General features: G+C 39.5%; 1 protein-coding gene across 1 annotated transcript; it reads left to right on the top strand.

The window, feature by feature from the left end:
* Window positions 1-192: 192 nt before the first annotated feature.
* smu1a (SMU1 DNA replication regulator and spliceosomal factor a) lies at window positions 193-22,934 on the top strand. Its single transcript, XM_073048567.1, has 12 exons — window positions 193-351; window positions 5,863-6,073; window positions 9,689-9,841; window positions 11,327-11,437; window positions 11,811-11,939; window positions 13,597-13,716; window positions 15,520-15,636; window positions 16,432-16,559; window positions 17,884-18,010; window positions 18,697-18,864; window positions 21,346-21,498; window positions 22,626-22,934. Exons 1-12 carry the CDS (start codon window positions 326-328, stop codon window positions 22,722-22,724), a joined length of 1,542 nt encoding a protein of 513 aa, XP_072904668.1. The 5' UTR covers window positions 193-325; the 3' UTR covers window positions 22,725-22,934.

Below are 22,934 nucleotides of genomic sequence, written 5' to 3'. Positions count from 1 at the left end.
GGACACTGTAATGCCTAGTTGTTAATGTGCTGAATGAACAACGTTCATGATTCCAGCATCTGTTCTTGTTTTATCTCCCCACAACCCTACTACCCCTCTTCCCTCTGCCTCCCATTTCCCGTTCCACAACAGCGACCCCTGCTGGCGACAGAAGAGCGCTACAGATTGTTGCGCATGACCGTTGGGCAAGTGCGGGAGCGACTTCCGCCTGGCCCTGGGTTGGAAGTAGATGTGTGTGTGGTGGCTGAGGCCTGGCGGAAGGCTTCGGCGGCCTGTATTTATTTAGTCTTATTGGCGGCAAGAGGGGAGTCGCAGGTCGGACGTCATGTCGATAGAAATCGAGTCGGCAGAGTAAGTGGGTTACTGAGTTGCAATATACAGAGGGTTTTCCAGCTCAGTCACAGGATGCGCGGCCTTTGGCAGGTTAACCCCTGGAGCTTCTGGTGAGGGGAGGGGGTGGAATCTGTAAATTCTGAGCCATTGTAGAACATGGAGCGAGCAGGTCATCAGAGCCGTAGATCCTTCGGCCCATAATGGTGATACCATTTAAAAGTCTAACTAAAGTAATCCCATCTGTTATTCAGTGCAATTTCTCTGCACATATCAGGTTTGATATCACTGGGTGATGTCGTGAAATATGTTGTTTTGCCAATCAAGTCTTTACGCTACTATCCCGGCTACACATTCCAGGCACCCGCTGCTTGCCCCGCACATCCCCTTTCAAACTGTTCTTTCACATTTTATTTATATTTATTTTTATATATATATATCCTCTGAGACTGTGTCGAACCAGTGAAATGATCTTGTGTATCATTTGCAACTGGTTGGGCTCAGCTGTGTGATAACTGAACTGCATTAAACCAACCCTGGGATTTTTGATCCATTTGTAAAGAAGGCTGTGGAGGGAAACTGATTTAGACCATAAGACACAGGAGTAGAATTTGGCTATTTGGCAATTGAGTCAGCTCTGATGGGCGATTTATTTTTCTCTCTCAACCACGTTCTCCTGCCTTCTCCCTGTAACCTTTGACTCTGATGAATCAAGAAACTATAACCTCTACTTTAAATATACTCACAGCTGCCAGTGGTAATGAATTCCACTGATTCACATCTGTCTGTTAGCGCTAGTCTAAAAGAACATTCCTTTCATTTTGATGTTATGTTCTCTGGTTTCCTAGACTTTCCTACCTCTGGAAGCATCCTCTCTATGTCTACTCTATCCAGACCTTTCAATATTCAGTAGGTTTCAATGAGATCCCCTCCCCTACATTCTTCTAAACTCTAGCAAGTAGAGGCCAAGAGCCATCAACCCTCCTCCTTCCCTTATGTGTTAACACCTTAAATTTCCAGGATTATTTTTCTAAACCTCCTCTGGACCATTTGATCACAGTTCTCCAAATGTGGTCTGATCAGCGCCATATAAAGCCCCAGAATTACATCCTTGCTTTTTATCTTCTAATCCTCTCAAAATGAATGCTAACATTGCCTTTTGTCTTCCTTTCTATTGATAGAGTACATGTTATGAGTTCTCTGATCACAGATGGTGCCAGACAAAATGAGAGTAGCAAATGTACATTTATTTAAGAAGGGCAGCAAGAGTAAACCAGGTGTTTACAGACCAGTGAGTCTGATGTCAGTGGTAGGGAAATTGTTGGAAAAACATCTGAGGGAAAGGATTAATCTAGATTTGGAAAAAAGGGTTTACTCAAAGATTATTGCCTTTTCTTATTGGGAGGTTATCCTATTTGAATAAGTTGATGCAATTTTTTAAAGAGGTAAGTGAATGTGTTGCTGAGGATAGTCATAGTTATATATGACTATATGTGCTTTCATAATATCTTTGCCACGATCCCATAGAAGAGTGGTACCAAGAGCTGATGGAATAAAGGACAGTTTATTATGTAGGATTTTATTTGGCCTGATATGAAGGGTGATATTTGATAGTTGTTCTTGTAATTGGAAGTCTGTGATCAGAGGTGTGTAACAGGGATGAGTGCTGTTCGTTATGTCTGTATTAACAATCTAGGTGTGAATGTAGAAGTTGTGATTAATCAATTTGCCAAGTGCATGAAAATTGAAGACTGTACCTAGTGAGACAATCTTGCTAAAGATTTGGTGAGTTGGTCAATGGGCAGAACGGTGGTAGAGTCACAGCACAGAAACAGGATTTTCTGTCTGTATAGTCCATGCCGAACCATTTAGACTGCTTACTCTCATCAACCTGTGCCCAAACCATTCACAACCATATCCCTGCTCGTAAACGTTGAAATCGACCATGTGTGCACCACTTGCGCTGGCAGCCCATTCCACACTCTAACGACCATGAGGGAAGAAGTTTCCCCTCATGTTCCCCTTAAACATTTCACCCTTAACCCATGACTTCTAGTTCTAATCTCACACAACCTATGTGGAAAAACCTTGCATTTACCTTATCTATACTCATAATGTTGTATACTATCAAATCTCCCTGTAATCTTAGACATTCCAAGGAATAAACTCCTAACCTATTCAATCTTTACTTGTAACTCAGGTCCTTCAGTCCTGGCAACATCCTTGTAAATGTCCTTTGTACTCTTCCAACTTTATTTACATCTTTCCTATAGGTAGGTGACCAAAACTGCACACAATACTTTAAATTAGGCCTCTCCAATGTCTAATACAACTTCAACATGACATCCCATTTCCTGTACTCAATACTTTGATTTATAAAGGCCAATGTACCAAAAGCTTTCTTTACAACTCTATCTACCTGTACCACCACTTTCAATAATTTATGGATTTGTATTCCCAGATTCCTTTGTTCTACCACACTCCTCAGTATCCTACTGCTCACTGTGTAAGACCCACCCTGGCTGGTCCTACTGAAGTGCAACACCTCACACTTGTCTGCATTAAATTCCATCTGCCATTTTTCCAGCAGGTCCAGATCCCACTGCAAGCTTTGGTAGTCTTCCTCACTCACTGTCCAATATACTCCCAATCTTGATGTCATCTGCAAATTGCTGATCCAGTTAACCGCATTATCATCCAGATCATTGGTATAGATGACGAACAACAAATGGCCCAGCACCGATCCCCATGGCACTCCACCAGTCACAGGCCACAGTCAGCGGCAATCATCTACTACCACTCTGTGGCTTCTCTCTCTAAGTCAATGCCTAATCCAACTGAACCTTCTTTGTCTTCATCAACTTTTCTGGTAACTTCCTCGAAAAGCTGTACAGGATTGGTTAGGCATGACCTGTCATGCACAAAGCCATGCTGGCTATCCCTAATCAGTCCATGTCTATCTGAATATTCATACCGGGTCCCTTAGAACACCTTCCAGTAACACTTCCACTATTGATGTAAGACTCACCACCTATAATCTCCTGGTGTACGTTTACAGCCTTTCGTAAACAGCTGAACAACATTAGCTATCCTCCAATCCTCCAGTACCTCTCTTGTCACTAAGGATGATTTAAATATCTCTGCAAGGGCCCCTGCAATTCTTGCACTCGCCTCCCATAAGGTCCAAGGGAACATCCTGTCAGGTCCTGGAGATTTATCCACCCTAATTTGCCTCAAGACAGCAAACACCACCTCCTCAGTAATCTGTATAGGGTCCATGACTTCATTTCTGTAGACCCTGTGTCTATCTCCCTAGTAAATGCATATGCAAAAATTTCATTCAAGATCTCCTCATCTCTTTTAGCTCCCTGCATACCATTTTAATCTTCCAGAGGACCAATTTTGTCCTTTGCAATCATTATGCTCTTAACATATCTGCAGAATTCATTAGTATTCACATTGTCTGCTAGGGCAACCTCATGCCTTATTTTACCTCTCCTGATTGCTTTCTTAAGTGTTCTCTTGCATTTCTTATACTCCTCAAATATCTCATTTGTTCCTAGCTGCTCATACCTGCTATGCACCTTTTTTTCTTAACCAGGGCCTCAGTATCTCTTGAAAGCCAAGGTTCCCTAAACCTTTTATTCTGACAGGCATATATGAGCTTTGTACTCTCAAATTTTCATTTTTTAAGGCCTCACATTTAACTAAGTGTATCTTTGCCAGAAAACAGCCTGTCCCAATCCACACTTAGCTTCCTTTCTGATACCATCAAAATTGGCCTTTCTCCAATTTAGAATCTCAACCCGGGGACCAGACCTATCTTTTTTTCATATTTACTTTCAAACTAATGGCATTATGATCACTAGATGCAAAGTGTTCCCCTACACTAAGTTTTGTCACCTGCCCTGTTTCAGTCCCTAATAAAAGATCAAGTATCACACGCTCTCACTGGGACTTCTGTATACTAATCAAGGAAACTTTCCTGAATGCATTTGACAAATTCTGTCCCATCTAGTTCTTTATCAGAATGGGTGTCCCAGTCAATATGTGTGAAGTTAAAATCACCTACTATAACAGCCTTGTGCTTCTTGGAACAGTCTTTGATCTGTCTATAATTCTGCACCTGTAAGTCCTGTGAACTGTTGGACAGTCATACATTTCTTATTCCTGAATTTCACCCATAAAGCCTCACAAGGTAAGTTCTCCAGTTTTTCTCTTTAGTGGTGGGGGGAGCGCGGGGGTAATAACAGAGAGGAAGGAAATTCCCTTTGGAATTTCCAGGTGGATTAAAGGAAGTGGGTTTACTGGGGACATCTACTGTATCCAGTGCTCCCTGCGTGGCCTCCTGTATATTGGTGAGACCCGACATAGATTGGGAGACCCCTTCATCAAGCACCTACGCTCTGTCCACCAGAAAAGGCGGGATCTCCCAGTGGCCACACATTTTAATTCCACTTCCCATTCCCATTCCTGCTTGTCAGTCTGTGGCCTCTTCTACTGCTGCCATGAGGCCACACTCAGGTTGGAGGAGCAACACCTTATATTCTGTGTGGGTAGCCCCCAACCTGATGGCATGAACTTAATAACTAGAACTTCTGGTATTGCCCCCCCTCCCTTTCACCATTCCCCATTCCCATTTCCCAATCTCCTTACCTGCCCATCATTTCCCTCTGGTACTCCCCCCCCCCCCCCCCTTTCGTCCATGGTTTTCTGTCCTCTCCTGTCAGATTTCCCCCTTCTCTAGCCCTGTATCTTTTTCACCAGTCAACTTCCCAGCTCATTACTTTCACCCCTTCCCCCTCTCCCCGTTTCACTTATCACCTTGTGTTTCTTCCTCCCCTCCCAACTTTCTTACTCTGGCTCATCTTTTTTCTCAGGTCCTGATGAGGGGTCTCGGCCCGAAATGCCGATTGTTTACTCTTTTCCATAGATGCTGTCTTGTCTGCTGAGTTCCTCCAGCATTTTGTGTGTATGTTACTTTGATTTCCATCATCTGCAGATTTTCTATCTTTACACTCTAGCAAAGTGTGCAGCAGGGTATTCATTGGGCAGAGTGCTAACTTTGTATTCAGTCTTCCACTGTCAAGCAGAAATATTATGCTTTTATCTGGTTAGTAGTAAGTTCTGCTGCAGTGAAGTGGTTACATAATAAAGCCAAGTATTTCAGTGCTATGTCAGAAGGGCCATTTTTGAGGTGAGGTAACTTTTGTGCCCAGACAAATGATAGTTTTTTTTAAAAAAAAAATAAGGAATTCTGGTAGTTAGTGACATTACAAAATTTAGTTTTCTAGTTATGTCACATTAATACTTGTAACACCTCCCTGAAGAACCAAGTCTATAATTTAAAGAATTTAAATTCAATTTATTTTAAATTACTGGCATTTTGGCTGTGGCCACTTTGGAACTTTCTGCGGATGTGAATGTATTTCTTTCTGAATGTGGTCATGTCCTTTTTAAATGGGAAATCAGGGCACTCTTCTAAGTTGGTTTTATATAATGCACAAATTGAGTTATTATTTCTGTTTCTAGCGTTGTCCGCCTGATCATGCAATACTTGAAGGAAAACAACTTGCACCGGACCCTGGCAACCTTACAAGAGGAGACCACAGTCTCCCTAAACACAGTGGATAGTATTGAGAGTTTTGTTGCAGATATTAACAGTGGGCACTGGGACACTGTGTTGCAAGCCATACAGTCACTGAAGCTGCCTGATAAAACTCTTATTGATTTATATGAGCAGGTAAGATAATCAAATATTACAAGTAAGTTGGACCATTCTTTGAGATGCAGTGGCTGAGTTCTGCATTGTGAATGTTAAATCATGTAAAATAGGGGAATATGCTCTGTGAATGTTGTTGTAATGAAAATAAAGTCACCAGAGAGGCACTGAAGCTAATGGATATAGAAGTGTTTGATTCAACAAAAACGAGCAGCAGGCATTATATTGAGACCCTTTTGGAGGAAGAGGGCTGCTTGACCCATGGCATTTTATATGCTAGACATCAAAGGACAATTCTATAGTTACAATGTATCTACAAGGCTTCCTTTGAATTACATATAATTTTCACACCTTCGCACCCACACTCCAGAATGTTAATCAGTATTGTCTATCTTTTCAATTAACTGATGTCCACAGCTCCTGGAAACTATTGTCCAGGGCTGTATTTTAAATTTAATCTACAACCCACGTTCAGGTCTAAAGATTAGTTGCTGAAGTTAATATTTGCTTAAAGCAGAAGTCCAGAATATTTCCCAACAAGCATTTCTTCATCACTGCCTTTTGAATTGATTTTATAAAGGTTTCCGAGTGTAATTTCATTCTGGTCAACAGTGAGCTTGGCCTGATACACTTCTGTGATCCCAGTTTCTAATTTCTGATTAGTAAATTACTACATAAATTCATAGTATAAGTATAATTCTGTGACAAGCACCAAATTTTGACAATGCCCAAAGATGACAGGTGGAAAAATGGTTACAAACAAAAGGCAATTACAATTTGAATGATATTAAATAAGATTATTGAATTATTATATTTTTAAATTTTCATCCAGTCAAGAAAATTGTTTTGATTGGTGAGTTAATTTTTTTTTTGAATAGTCCAAGTGAAAAGACTTTCTTTTAATTTTCAGTGGTCCCTGAGAAATATTTTGTCTCCAGTGATCAATTTTTAAATTTTTATGATATTGAAATTCCTTTGTACGTCTTGACCTTTTGATAAGTCTGCGACTATGCTTACTTTATAAAAGATGTATAAGTTTTATGACAAGAAGCGTGACACATGGAAAAATGGTTGCAAATTTCTTTAGTCCCATAACTCTCATGTCTCTACATTTCTCATAATTTAATTCCTTGCTCATCTAATTGTCAATTATCTTTGTCGTGCAGATGTCTAGACATGGCCTGTTATAACTTACAAGTTATGAGTTTGTTAAACCTTCGTAATTACCTGGTTTTCTGCATTAATTACATTAAATATCATCTGATCTTCATCAAAGTCATAATAATAGACAGACACAATCTGCCTAAACTAATAACACACAAGTATTTATACTACTGCTCGTCAATACTGAGTACACCATTTAAACAATCACAGTCTAGATTCAAAATGTGTGTGAATCTCTGGGGTAATGTCTTCTACAAAAGCTGTTTGGAGTCAGGTGTTCCGATCAATGAGGTGAGATTGGAGGTGTGGGTTGTAGAGGTGTCCTGTCCTATAAAACAGACACATCATGTCAGGTTGCTGTTAGAGCCTGCTCTTCTCAAGAAAGATCTGTTTATGTGCAACCATGTCTCGATCAAAACAACTTCAGAGATCCTTGGAAGAAGAATTGTAGAAATGCACAAAGCTGGATACGGCTGCAAAAACATTTCTAAAGACCTAAGTGTTCGTCAGTCCACAGTAAAATAAATTGCAAATGGAGGAAATTCGGTACTGTTGCTACTCTCCCTTGGAGTGGGCATCCTGCAAAGATCACACCAAGACTACAACGTACAATGCTGAAGGAGGTTAAAAAGTACCCAAGGATAACAGCAAAAGACCCACAGAAATCTCTCAAACTTGCTGAATTCTCTGTTCATGTTCACTATAAGGAAAACACTGAATAAGAATGGTGTTCATGGAAGGACAGCATGGGGGAAAAAAACTGTGCTGTCTAACAAAAAGCATTGCTACACCTCTCAAGTTTGCAAAAGACCATCTGGATGTTCTACAATACTTGGGATAATGTTCTGTGGACAGATGAGACAAAAGTTGAACTTCTTGGTAGAAATGCACACCACTATGTTTGGAGGAAAAAGGACACTGCACAGCAGCACCAAAACCTCATCCCAGCTGTGAAGCATGGTTGAAGCAGCTTCACGGTTTTGAGCTGCTTTGCCTCAGCGCCTGGAATTGAGTGAATAATTAATTCACAAATTGCATCAAGAATGTCAGGGTAGCAGTCCATCACCTGAAGCTTAATAGAAGTTGGATGATGCAACAAGACAATTATCCAAAACAGACGAGTAAATCAACAACAGAATGGTTTAAAAAGAAGAAAATTTGTGTTTTGGAATGGCCAAGTCAGAGTCCAGACCTTAACCCAATTGAGATAGCGTGGCATGACCTGAAGAGGGCTGTTCATGCAAGGTATTGCAGAAATATTGTTGAACTGCAACAGTTCTGTATGGTGGAATAGTCTAAAATTCCTCCTTGCCGTTGTGCAAGTCCAATCAGCTGCTACAGGAAATGTTTTGTGGAGGTTATTGATGCTAAAGGAGGTTCTACCAGATATTAAATACAAGACTTCACATAATTTTTTTCAGTGTGGACTGTGAATAATTAAACAATGCGTTCAATGAAGACATGAAACGTACAATTGTTTGTGTGTTGTTAGTTTATGCAGATTGTGTTTGTCTATTATTGTGACAGATGAAAATCAGACCACATTTTTATGAGTAATTAATGCAGAAAACCAGGTAATTGCAAAGGGTTCAGAAACTTGCAACTGTAACTTAACAGTAAATAGGATACGGTAATTCTGTTGGTAATGAGGTATAGATAATTTGAGGTGAACAAGAAGCTAGATTTGAAGGAATTTCATAAAACTGAGAATTATAATATTGAAGATTTATAGATATAAACACAGAGAACTTTTAATTATATCTGCTGTTATCTTGATATCAAACAATTTTCATGTGCACAATGTAATGTTTTCCTTCGGTCTACTCAAAAATACCGGTGTTCTGTTATCATTCAATAAAGTGATTAAAACTGCTGTTAGTGCCTTTCACGTGCTAAATTAAAACCCTTTTTGCTCTTACAAATAGATGTAAGAATCCTAAGGTATTATTTTGAATAAGGCTATGTAAGTTATGCAAATTTAATCTTTCTACCTCTTTTCACAAATGCTGACTGAACTTTTGGTGTACGTTTAATATTGATTTTTGTAACAAGCTTTTAAAATTGCTTCAGTCTCTACAAATACTTGTAACAGAAGGTTGATAGTGAATTTCTTGTGCAAGAGCAGAAGGTGTAGGAGTGTTAATAGAGCATTGACCTTCATATGTAAGCCTCATTTGCCATATAGTGAGATCACGGCTGATCTGATTATGGCCTCCTTTTTACATTTATCCAATAAATATTATCTGTGAATGTCAAATCATGACTATAGAATGAAGACTGATATCTTGAAATTTAAAATGGTTGACATTTGAGAGTCATATTCTTCAACATTGAACACACAAAGAGAATGATTTAGATGGCTTTTCCCTGGTAAACATTTACTTTTTTTAAAAAAAAAATACCATCATTGCAATCTTTGTAAAATAGCTTGGCATATCACCAATAATTTGAAATCTTGTGTTCTTTTACCAGGTGGTTTTAGAATTAATTGAACTTCGTGAGTTGGGTGCTGCCAGATCCTTGCTCAGACAGACTGACCCCATGATTATGCTGAAACAAACCCAACCGGAGAGGTACATTCATCTAGAGAACCTGCTGGCGAGGTCTTACTTTGATCCTCGTGAGGTAATTAATATCTGCCATTTGGCAAAATTTAGAAAACAAGTAGAACACTTTTGAACATACAGGTTATTTTGTTCTTACCTTTAATATCAAAATAACTTTTCAAGGACTTTGCTTTAATTTTGTGAATTCTCATTTCTCTCAGTAAAATTAACTTCTGCCTGAGAAGACAGCTATTACTAATCATTGCTCTGGGGAGATCAAATGCAAAACTACTGCCAAGTTAATTGGTCACATGGGTGTAATTGGGGCAAACAGGCCTGTTCCTTTGTTATAACTCTAAAATATAAAAAAACAAGCATTCAGTTTATTCTCTGTGCTTTCATTAATCCATATGGTTGTCTGAATTGAAAAAATCAAGATGAAATGAATTGATCTTGCAGCAACAATAAAAGACACTGGATTCATATGGTTCCATTATGGTCACAAACTCTCCTACTCTGATTTTTCCAAAGAATATTTGTGATCCCAAAGTGGTCAACGTTGTTAATAAGCATCTAATTGATCAATAACATGCCCTTATTCAGTATTCAAAGTTCACCATTTACTGGCAAATAACAGTCTTTAAAACAATTTCCCAATAACTAATGACTATTGAATAAACTGAAAGGGTGTTTTATTCATTGACTGCGTTATTGTTCATAATGTTAGTCTGCTTTGTAACCACAGTTTATTATTTTAAAAGTCAAAGCTAGCAGGAATATTCATAATCATATTGCAGCCTTTGCAAAATTTGATGTTGCTGCAGAAATTTTTGAACAGAAATGTACCAAACTGCTTTAGGTGCCTTCACATTAAAGTTCTGTAGCCAATATCAGGTCTTCCATCAGCAGCAACACATACCTATATTAGTTCTTAGCTATCCAGTGATCTGGTCAGCATAGTTACAAGATTAGCCATGGAATACTAGGACTGCTGGTAAATATTCCTTCAGAGAACTCTTTGTGTAGTATCTGGCGAATCCCCTTCGTTATGAGATGAATTACATTTGATGTCATTTGCTGCATTCCATTCCCTTTTGAAGGTAATTATTGAATCTGCTTCCTCCATCTTTGTTGTATATTCATTGCAGATAACCATAACTTGCTATGTTTTTTTAAAATGGTACCTTTTGATCTCGCCTTGATACAAAGAGTATGGGACACTTTCCACAGAGTTTTGCTCCACCCCCTCTCCCCTCTTTCCAGTCTGGATGAAGTGACTTGGCACAAAATGTGGACTGTCCGTGCCTAACCGCAGAGTTCCTCTAGCTTTTCGTGTGTTTCCAGGATCTGCAGTTTCTTGTGTCTTGTAAAGAGCTTTACTTCATTTTATTTGTTACACTGAAAAACAAAACCTCAGAAGCAGTCACTAAATCATCAATTCTGCAAAGTAGTGCATAAAATGCTTTTGTGCTTTTGCAACTGGTACATGTGTATTTGGAGTTCGAAAATTTGATCTTTAAATTGTCCGTTGTGTCTCAGCAAACATTTGTATTTGTGTACTTAGGCTTACCCAGACGGCAGCAGTAAAGAGAAGCGGAGAGCAGCCATCGCTCAGGCATTGGCAGGCGAAGTCAGTGTGGTGCCCCCCTCGCGTCTCATGGCTTTGTTGGGTCAGGTGCGTCAGGTCTTTGTTTTCAATACTGAGAGCATTCTGGTGAGAGATACTTGGTGCTAAGTTGCTTGGAGCAAATACATAGCAGTGACTGTCATTTGAAAGACACCTATAGATGTTTCTGCAACATTGGCATTAATAATAAGCATTTAAAAAGTATGAAAACTCTTACCTTGGTTAATGAAAACAATACTCACTGGGACAGGGGTAGGGTTGCATTTTAGGAAAGTGGTCCATAATCGTCAAGAAATGCAAACTGAAAAGAAGAATTTGTGGCAATTGTTTCACATAAGTTGTGTGAGATTGAAACTTATTTTTTTTGATAAATGTGTTAGCTTTATGCTAAACCTTTCCTCTTTTTTCTGTTTTTCTTCAGGCATTAAAATGGCAGCAGCATCAGGGTCTTTTGCCCCCCGGTATGACAATTGATTTGTTCAGAGGAAAAGCAGCTGTGAAAGATGTAGAAGAGGAGAAATTTCCCACTCAACTCAGCAGGCATATCAAGGTAAATATTGTACATAGATTTAGTGAAAGCTAGGGACTTAGGGATGTTTCAAAATAGAACCAACTTTCTCAAATGATGAATTTAAATAAGACGCTAAGTTAAATTGGTAAGTTGATTTATTATGTCACATCCAGTGTACATTATAAACCTTGTCTGGCATGTCATTCAGTTCATTACAACAGTGCATTGAGGTAATGCAAAGTAAAATAGTAAGAGTGCAGAATAAACCGTTACAGAGAATGTGTGCAGTGCAGATGGACAATAAACTGCAAGGATTGAGAGGCCAGGAGTCCATCTTGTCATTCTAGGGAATCATTCAGTAGTATTTTAATGGGGTTAGAAGCTGGTTTTGAGCCTGGTGATGTTCTTGTTTTGGCTTTTGTATGTTCTGCCTGATGGGTGGGGGGTGGCAGAGGGGAAGAAGAGAGCCTGTCCAGGGTGGGTGGTATCTGATTTGGTTGGATGCTTTACCAAGGCAGAGAGAAATGTGGTTGGAGTCCACAGTGTGGAGGCTGGTTTTCTGTGATGTGCTAATCTCTGTCCACAATTCTCTGCTGTTTTTTGCGATGGTGGGCAGAGCAGTTGCCATTCCAAGTGTTGACACATCCAGATAGGATGCTGTCTGTGGTGCATCTATAAAAATTGGTGAGGAATAAAGGGGACATGCCGTTTCTTCAGCCTCCTGAGGAAGTAGAGGCTCTGATGAGCCTTTTTGGTTGTGGTGTGTACCTGGTTGGACCAGGGCAGGCTATTTGTGATGTTTACTCCCAGGAAATCTCAACCCTCATGAGCTCAACACCATTGATGTAAACCAGAGCATGTGCACTGCTCCCCTTCTTGAAGTTAATGATCAGCTCTTTTGTTTTGCTGGCACCTAGGGAAAGGTGTCATCATGTCACTGGGCTGTCTATATCTCCTTCCTGCAGTCAGACTCATTGTTCTTTGAGATATTATACAGCCCACTACAGTCAGCCGGCTGGTTGCATAGACTTTGGGGCGAGAGGTCCCGAGTTTGAATCTGGCCGGCTCCCTTGCACGCTCCATCTGTGCCTGGGTTGAGAGTAGCAACTTGACCTTGTAAGAAAAATATCTGGAGAGGGATGGGCTCTGCCTTGTTTCAGATGCCCAAGACACGCCGTACAATGAGCTTAAAAAAAAGCTTGTGACGGCGCCCCAACGACTCCAGCAGGAGTTAAGGGTGTGCACACTCAGTGGTATCATCTGCAAATTTGTAGATGGGAGTTAGAGCAGAATTGGACCACGCAGTCATGAATATACAGAGAGTAGAGTAGTGTTCTGAGAACATAACCTTGGAGAGCATCAGTGCCGAGGATAATTGTGGCATGGGTGTTACTGCCAGTTCTTACTAATTACCGTCTGATGGTCAGAAACTCAAAAGATTCAGTTGCAAAGGGAGTCTCAGGTCTGAGAGTTTGTGTTGACACATTGATTGTGCCATTCACATCACTGAGCTCTCTTGGTTTCTTTCTAGTGTTTCATTAATTGTTGTTGTGCATTTCAAGGTTTCATTTAAACACAACCCTCATATATGAATGAAATAAACAACTAAAAGTTCAAGTGAGGGGAAGCTACCTGTCAAAAGAGATTTTTGAAAAATTGTCAGTTAAATACCTTGTCTGATTTATGCTTTCAACAGTTTGGGCAGAAGTCCCACGTGGAGTGTGCCCGGTTCTCCCCAGATGGCCAGTATTTGGTTACAGGTTCTGTCGACGGCTTTATCGAAGTATGGAACTTCACCACTGGCAAAATTAGAAAGGCAAGTACAGAAAACCAGAAGAATATCTTATTACATGTTAGTTTAAAGATCCGGCTTCTCTACACAGGCACCTTAAAAACCAATTGACATGTCATGATTGTGATTTTTTTTTTAGTTATTTCTGATGCTGTGACCATTATGCCCTCCCATTTCTGGGTTCAATACTCTTAGGGGTCCATGAGATTAAAAATCAGAGAGGAATGACATGACTGAGTGCATTTCTTTTAAATATATTTATAGTATTGTTAATATTAAGATCTTTGTTTTGATGTATGAATATTTGCAAAAAAATCCTTTAATTGCTGAAGTAAATTTGGCACTGGTTTTGAACGGTTTAAAATACATCAAGAACATTCTGGTGTGCTGAATATATTTTTAAAAAATTCTTGTTTCATTGTTAGTAAATCAACTAATTCATTGTCAGATTAACATAGGCATACAGAAGAACTAACCAGGTACAGATTTTAATGAATTTGTTGCTCTAATCTCCAGAACAAGCTCTGTTAGACATACCAAATCCATCGATAACTTTCTACATGGGGATATTATATTTTTACTCTTTGCGTAATTGATAACTGATATTCTGCATGTTGAGTTATAGCAACTTGGTGAGGCCAAGTTGTAATGGCTGTTGAGGTCATGGCTCAGCCAGTTGATTTTTAGGTTTGTAAGTATGGTTTTGAGGGCAGCATGAGATGTTGGGAGACAGGTTAGGATGTAGAGACAGGGATGAGGGGAGTTAAGAGCTCAGGGGCAAAAATTGAAGAGTGAAGGACAGAAGCCAGAGTCCAGGCAAGAGTGTTCTGTGGTTGAAGGCCAGTGATTCCCATGGATGGATGTCAGTCAGCATATGCTGAGGAGCATGACCAGTGATTCCATGGTCAATGACTGAGACAAACTGGCCTCATGTAGGTGAGTCCCAGGTCGGAGGTCCATGTGATTCCAGAGTTTGAGGCTGGAGTTCAAAGTCCATGATCGACGAATCCTGGGTTCGATAACAAAGTTTGAAGACCAAAGTCAGTGACTCTGGAAGTCAAGGCCCGATGGCTGAAATTCCTGAGTCTGTATGTCCAGGAATGAGAGGCCCGATGTCTGCCAGTCTGGGCCAGAGACAACTCCCTAGGTTGGCGGCCGGAGTTCAAAGTTCCATGATCAGTGAGTCCTGGGATTGATACCGAAGATCAAAGACGGAAGTTTGCAAGTCTGGAAATAGAGGCCCGATGGAAGCCTGTCCTGGTTGGAGACCTATCTGAGTGGATCGGAGGGAGGAAAGTGATTTGATTTCCTGCTGCTGTTCTATTTAGTTACGGTCATGTTACATTGGCACCAGAATGTGTGGCGATGTTTGCAGGCTGCCCTCAGCACATCCTTGGGTGTTGGTTGTTAATGCAAATATGTATTCCACTGTATGTTTCATTGTATATGTGACAATAAATGAATCTGAATCTTAAGTACTTTTTAAGATGGTATGACTAAGTATTATTTGGCTGGATTGGATAGGATAAGTTAGTGATACAGTTTAAGTTTGATGATTAATTGTTTCTCAGTTAACGCCAATGACAGTTTTGTAAGTAAATTTAGTAGCTTATGACAGGTGTAATGAAAATCTGTTTGGTTTGCTTTACTGTTAGTTAGGACTCGGGAATGAAATGTACGTCTAAGATGGAAGGTTGTGTGTCCAGGTCCTGAGTGAAAAGCAGACAGTTAGTTGATTCTCTCCTGCTGCACCATGTGTGTCCTTACTGTTTTTGTGTAGACAGCACTGTGTTCACTTTTCTTAAATCCTCATATGCCACTTTCTAGGATCTGAAATACCAGGCACAAGATAACTTCATGATGATGGATGATGCAGTCCTTTGCATGTGTTTCAGTCGTGACACTGAAATGTTAGCAACAGGAGCACAGGATGGAAAGATTAAGGTGAGTAGCTACACTGAGGAAATATTTCGAAGTTGTGAAGCTTGTAACAGAGTTTTCACTTCTGAACTGATCATTTAAATTCACTTGCAAAGAAGTTGTTAAACATAGAATAATACAGCAGCCCTTCAGCCTACAGTGTTATGCTGTAGAAATCCAGGAATCATCCTGTTTTGGTAGCATCATTATTCAAGTAGTGGAAACAATTCAAATAAAGCATTACTGGATTCCTAGTCTGCTAGTTAATTTTGATTCATATTGACAGCTCATTACTGTTACCATTTGATTGCTATTTCATCTTCTGAGATCTTGAGCTTATTGATCCGTTAATAAACTTTCTAAAGACTTTTATGATTTAATTACTGTTCGTTAAAATAACTGTACATTACTGACCACCTGTCCTGTGTTATAAAAGTTATGTTCAATTCTTAAAATTTCATTAATCTACTCACTAAAGTAAATTCTCACTTAAATTAATTCCCATCCCATCAACTGTATCTATGCTACCTACTTAATCAGAAGTTCCCAAAACACCATCCCTTTACATCCCAAGGTTGTCAATGCTTTGGATGCTTGTGACCAAATATTTTTCATGTAAAGAGCAGTCATGTCATTGAATTCACTTTCCAAATGAGTACTTGAAGCAAATTTAATTTTCACTTTCAAAAGGAAACAATGACCCTGGGGTGGGCGGTGGGTTCGGGAATGAATAGAAACAGCTAAGGGATATGGATGGCTCGATTGCTATTAGAGAGGGTCAGTATGTACATAGTGGGCTGAATGTTTGCCTTCCCACAGGTGTGGAAGATACAGAGTGGTCAGTGCCTACGCCGATTTGAACGTGCTCACAGTAAGGGAGTGACCTGCCTGAGTTTCTCCAAAGACAGCAGTCAGATTCTCAGCGCATCTTTTGATCAAACAATCCGGTAAGATTTTATTTTTCTGTTTGGGTTGTGAGTGCTTGAGGCTGATAAAGCAGCAAGCAGTCTATCCATATTGTAGAAAGGAATCTTGTGCTAAGCTTGAACAGTCTGTGCTTTGTACAAGAATAGTGTTTTTTAATATTCAATCTCAGGAAGTGAAAATAGAATAAAACTGCACTGTAAAACCTTGAGTGATAAATAACTTCTGGAAAAACTCAGCAGCTCAAGCAACATCTGTGGAGGCAAAGGGATGGTCAACATTTTTGGTTGAGACTTTGCCTAAGGACTGAGCATAGAGAGAAGATGGCCAGTATTTGGAAGTGAGAGGAGGGAGGGAAGGGGATAGGTAAGGTGAATCAAGGGAGAAAAAAACCCAGGTGGACAGGTATGTGGGTTATAGGCAGATGAAAGCAGGTGTGGAAGGGTGATGAGTCTAGGTAACAAGGTTGCGGGATTGAAGAGGTGAACAAAAGGAGAGAGAACTGGATGGATTGGTGGAAGTTTGTTGCCTGAAATAGGAAAATTCGGTGTTTATATCATCAGGCTGTAGGCTACCAAAGCAGAATATGTGCTGCTGTTCTTCTAGTTTGCATTTGCCATCACTGGCAGCGGAGAAGGCCAAGGACAGACAAGTTGGTGTGGGAATGGAAGTTGAAGTGACATGCAAGTGAAAGTTCAAGTTGTCCATAGAATGCAGGTGCTGTGCAAGTTGTCTGCTTGAACCACATTCTGAGTATTGAACACAATAAAGGAGGTACAAATGGAGGTAATAGAGATGAATGGGCAGATGTTGCATCTTCTATGGTTGCGGGGAAAAATGCCAAGGGACTGGGAGCAGGTGGGTGTGAAGGAATGAACGGACCCCAGGGTCATAGGGTGTAGTCCCTCTGGAAATGAGGAAGTTGGGGAGAGGGGGATAGTGTGATTCATGATAGCTCCCTATTAGAACCGGTAAAATTGGTGAAGGTTGATATGCCTGATACGAAGGCTCTTGGGATAAAAGGGAAGAAACAATGGAACACTATTTCTGTACTGCTTGGGCAAGGTGGGAAATGGAGGAAATGTCTTTGAGGGCTCCAATAACTATACGGGAAGTCATATGTCTGGAGTAAGATCCAATGGGCAGAGGTCCTAGAGCAGAAAAGGTAGAAATAAAAAATTGCAAATAATGTATCTATTAGCAGAGATAAAATGTTTTACTATTTTCAATTCTAGCTCTTAAGTTAAAGGAGAAAGCTCAGTAATATTTGACTTGACTGGTTGCTGGGGTGAGAATTTGAGTGAATTTGTCACTATTGACGTTAATTTTATGTTCTGTTTTTGGTAGGATTCATGGTCTAAAGTCTGGAAAAACATTGAAGGAGTTCAGAGGTCACACATCATTTGTTAATGAAGTGACTTTTACACAAGATGGGCATTACATTCTCAGTGCATCATCTGATGGCAGTGTAAAGGTATTAAACAGTATTATCACGAAAAATGTTATCACTAAATCGTATTACAAGTAATGATTTATTTATTTGGGGCATATGGGTCTTATTGTCAAAGCTCAGCTTTAATTGCCCATCCTGAATGTCTCTGGACTGTGTGTCTTGTGGGGTCATCTCAGAAGATAATTTAAAAAGTCAGCGCCATTGCTGGGCAAAGAATGTATTCCCCAAAGAACACAGGGTCACCACCAGATATGACCATTACTAATGAGACCAGATTATTTTACTCTGAGTTTACCTAATAATTTATATCCTCAGTTGTCCTAGAGATGTTTGAATTTGTATTTCTTACCTATTAATCAACCCTCGATTACTACTTCAATAACATGAACACTGTGCTACAATGTAGTTGTTAACCATCAGAGTGTAATATCTCTTTTAGACATCCTTTAGAATTAAATAAAAAGCAAACTGCTGTGTATCAGAACCAACATGTATTTCAGTCATCAAAGTTTGACAAAGCTGGGTTTTATATAGGAGTAATAGGTTAAACAAATTCTGTTTGATTATGGTAATGTGTGTAAGGTTTTGTTCATTGAATCTTTGAATAAATACCATATTGTGTTTGGCTTTCATGTATACGTCAGCTGCTGAGTCACTGGTAGGCTGATTCTGTTATTAATTATCTTTAATTATCATCTCTTTTGCAGATCTGGAACGTGAAGACAACAGAATGTGTAAATACATTTAAGTCATTGGGAAGCTCTGCTGGTACTGATATCACAGTGAACAGTGTACACCTATTGCCAAAGAACCCTGAACATTTCGTAGTGTGTAACCGATCAAATACAGTGGTCATCATGAACATGCAAGGACAGGTATGGCTGTGCAGCAACTTACCCTGGTGATTTATTTCCATTGAAAATGCCTTTATTTAAATATATAATTAGATAAGCCGTCTGGTGGCATAGTGGCATCAGTGCTGGACTTTGGGGTGAGAGGTCCTGTGTTCGAATCCGGCCAGCTCCCTTGCACGGTCTTTATCCGTGTCTGGGTTAAGTGTCGAGCTAGCAACTCGACCTCATAAAAAGAAAACCTGGAGAGGATGGGCTCCACCAGGCACGATGAGCCAAAAATTACCAAAAAAGCTTGTCATGACGGCACCCCAACAACTACACCAGGAGTTAAGGGCGCGCACACACATATTAGACAAGAATTGTACTATTTCATGTATCATGATATATGAAAATATCATTAATAGTGCATTCATAGTGTGAGACATGAGAGGTTTATATTGGGCTGATAGTTTGTTTGCTAATGCAATCAATACTTTTATTTGGTTATTAGAGGATAGTTGCTTTTGAAAGTGGGAAATTTGCTGTCTTTTCAGAAGATAATGATTAGTGCAACATACATCTATGGCAACCTTACTTTTTTTAAACAATTGCTTCCCCCCTTATAAGTTTCATTATGCCTTTCCTTAGATTTGTTTTACACATTTGGTTCATGTGTTTTTTGAGATTAAATTCTTTTAGGCATTTAGTGTTGAATCAAACTCTCGAGTCCATTATGTGACTGTGGGCCTGTGGTATTACTGCCTGTCAGATCACATATCATTTGCAATAGAAATAAACTTTGAGAGGTAAATTTTGCAAACTTGTCTACAAACCCCATTTCCAGAAAAGTTGGGATATTTTCCAAAATGCAATAAAAACAAAAATCTGTGATATGTTAATTCATGTGAACCTTTATTTAACTGACAAAAGTACAAAGAAAAGATTTTCAATAGTTTTACTGACCAACTTAATTTATTTTGTAAATATACACAAATTTAGAATTTGATGGCTGCAACACACTCAACAAAAGTTGGGACACAAGCATGTTTACCATTGTGTTACATCACCTTTCCTTTTAATAACACTTTTTAATCGTTTTGGAACTGAGGATACTAATTGTAGTAGATTTGCAATTGGAAATTTTGTCCATTCTTGCTTGATATAAGTCTTCAGCTGCTCAACAGTACGTGGTCTCCGTTGTCTGATTCTCCTCTTCATGATGCGCCATACATTTTCAATAGGAGATAGATCTGGACTAGCAGTAGGCCAGTCAAGCACACACACTCTGTGTCTACAAAGCCACACTGTTGTAGCCCGTGCAGAATGTGGTCTGGCATTGTCCTGCTGAAATAAGCATGGACGTCCCGGGAAGAGACGTCGCCTTGATGGCAACATGTCTCTGTAAAATCCTAATATACGCCTCAGAGTCAATGGTACCTTCACATACATGCAACTCACCCATGCTGTGGGCACTGATGCTGGCTTTTGCACCTTTCGCTGATAACAATCAGGATGGTCATTTTCATCTTTGGCACGGAGAACTCAACGCCTGTTTTTTCCGAAAACTAGCTGAAATGTGGACTCATCTGACCACAGCACAGGGTTCCATCTGAGATGAGCTCGGGCCCAGAGAACTCGCCAGCGTTTCTGCATAGAGTTGATGAATGGCTTCCTCCTTGCGTAATACAGTTTCAAGTTGCATTTCTGGATGCAGCGACAGACTATGTTAAGTGACAATGGTTTCCCAAAGTACTCCCGAGCCCAGGTGGCTATAATTGTCATATCAGTTCCTTAGGCAGTGCCGTCTGAGGGCTCGAAGATCACACACATTCAACAGTGGTTTCCGACCTTGCCCTTTACGCACTGAGATGCCTCTGAATTCTCTGAATCTTTTCACAATATTGTGCACTGTAGATGTTAAAAGACCTAAATTCTCTGCAATCTTGCATTGGGAAATGTTCCTTTTGAACTGACTAACAATTCTCTCATGAATTTTGGCACAAAGGGGTGAGCCATGACCCATCCTTGCTTGCAAAGACTGAGCCTTTGATGGACGCTACTTTTATACCCAATCATGATACCTCACCTGCTACCAATTAGCCTGCTTAATGTGGAGTCTTCCAAACTAGTGTTACTTGAATATTCTGTGCACTTTTCAATCTTATTTTAACTCTATCCCAACTTTTGTTGAGTGTGTTGCAGCCATCAAATTCTAAATTTGTGTATATTTACAAATTGCAATTAAGTTGGTCAGTAAAACTATTGAAAATCTTTCCTTTGTACTTTTGTCAGTTAAATAAAGGTTCACGTGAATTAACATATCACAGATTTTTGTTTTTATTGCATTTTGGAAAATATCCCAACTTTTCTGGAAATGGGGTTTTGTAAATAGAAAATGGTGACTGAACATTTAATGGGGGCGGCGGGAACTAATGAAGATGTCAACCAAAACAGCCACCTTCTGTTTTATAAAAGTGATTTCAAGCCAAATATTGATTAAATTTAAACTATCCTTTGTGGCAGATTGTGAGGAGCTTCAGTTCCGGTAAAAGAGAGGGAGGTGATTTTGTGTGCTGCTGCCTTTCTCCTCGTGGCGAATGGATCTACTGTGTTGGTGAAGATTTTGTGCTTTACTGTTTCAGTACAGTGACTGGAAAGCTGGAAAGAACATTGACGGTAAGAAATTGCTATGAAACTAAATATATCAAATTTTGAAATCTTTGAAAACAGAATTAATATTAAAAATGTTTTGGTTTATTTGATGCAGGAAAATATTCTGAAAGTGTTGATACAATATGTACTTTTGCTTATTTCGAACCCATTTGAGGTCCTTTATCTTTGCATTAATGAGTACATGTTCTGTAGTTGCCAGCAAATCCATCCTGTCGGTCTCCCAAATGCTCATTTGTATACATGGGCTGTGCATAAGTTTGGCATTTGTAAGCTGAGAAGTTTACGATTATTTATAAAGCACCTTTGCAACACCAAAAAAAATTAAGACTCCAAGCCACGTAAAAAGATATTAAGCTTTAATGCCTCTGAGGTAAAGGAGGTGAGAATGAATTTCCAAATCATAAGGCCTTGACTTGACGGCTGAAGACTAGCTAATAATTAAGATCAAGCTGCTAGTTGAATGAGGGCAGGTAGCATAGTTGTAGCACTCAAATTATTTGGATGATTTATTTTTTATGGGGATTAAAAATAAGAAGGCATGTGGATTATAAATTAAGGTTTTAGAAAATTAGCTGCAGCATGGATGAAATCTGGCAGTGTTATTGTGAAGCTTGTGTAAGAATAAAAAAATGCAGTCTTAGCTTGGTTTCAGACAGTTGAGAAAGAGAGAGATAGAAATCTGCAGTTGAAATTTATAATGGAGGTTAAAGGCAATGTTGCTTTCTCCTCCATTAATGGAGAACTTAAGATTGTGTGGGTTCAGTAGTCATGGTGATGAGGCAGCGTATGTCTGAAGCAATGTACCATTGCTGGGAGTCATTAAGGCCCGCAGTGGGAAGAGAACCCATTGATGACATTGGAGCAATGCGCAAAGCTGGAGGATCTCGGGTAAGACAGCATCAATAGAGGGAACTGGACAGATGATATTTAGGCCAAGGTCCTTCATTAGGACTAAGCACTAAAATGTATTAATGACTGGTTGATGAAAAGTGGAGAGATTAATTTTAGCTAGGGTTGAGGGATAAATTACTGATGTCATTGAAGGCATTATAATTGTGAGATTCAGCCAAATTCAAAGATATAACCGTAAGGAAGTTTGGAGCTTTAACTGATTTACTTCATTTCTGTAGGTTCATGAGAAAGATGTTATTGGAATTGCTCATCATCCACACCAGAATCTAATTGGAACCTACAGTGAAGATGGTCTGCTTAAGCTGTGGAAACCTTAAGTACTTGTTTTTGTCTCCTGTATATTTAGCTGTAATGTTACTGTGTAGGATACTAGGTTCAATTCAATTATGCCACCATTTTAAATTTTAGAAAGCTCTCCACATTCCCCCTTGTAAAAAAAAATTGCTGATGTTTTTAATAATGTTGACTGTATTTCAATTTATCACAGAACTTGGCCTATGTTAATAAAATGCTGTTTCTGGCACTGA

The sequence above is a fragment of the Hemitrygon akajei genome, chromosome 6, assembly GCF_048418815.1.
Source record: "Hemitrygon akajei chromosome 6, sHemAka1.3, whole genome shotgun sequence".
Taxonomy (NCBI): Eukaryota; Metazoa; Chordata; class Chondrichthyes; order Myliobatiformes; family Dasyatidae; genus Hemitrygon; species Hemitrygon akajei.
The sequence above is the reverse complement of the archived record's forward strand: the minus strand, read 5'-3'. Positions and strand labels throughout refer to the sequence as shown.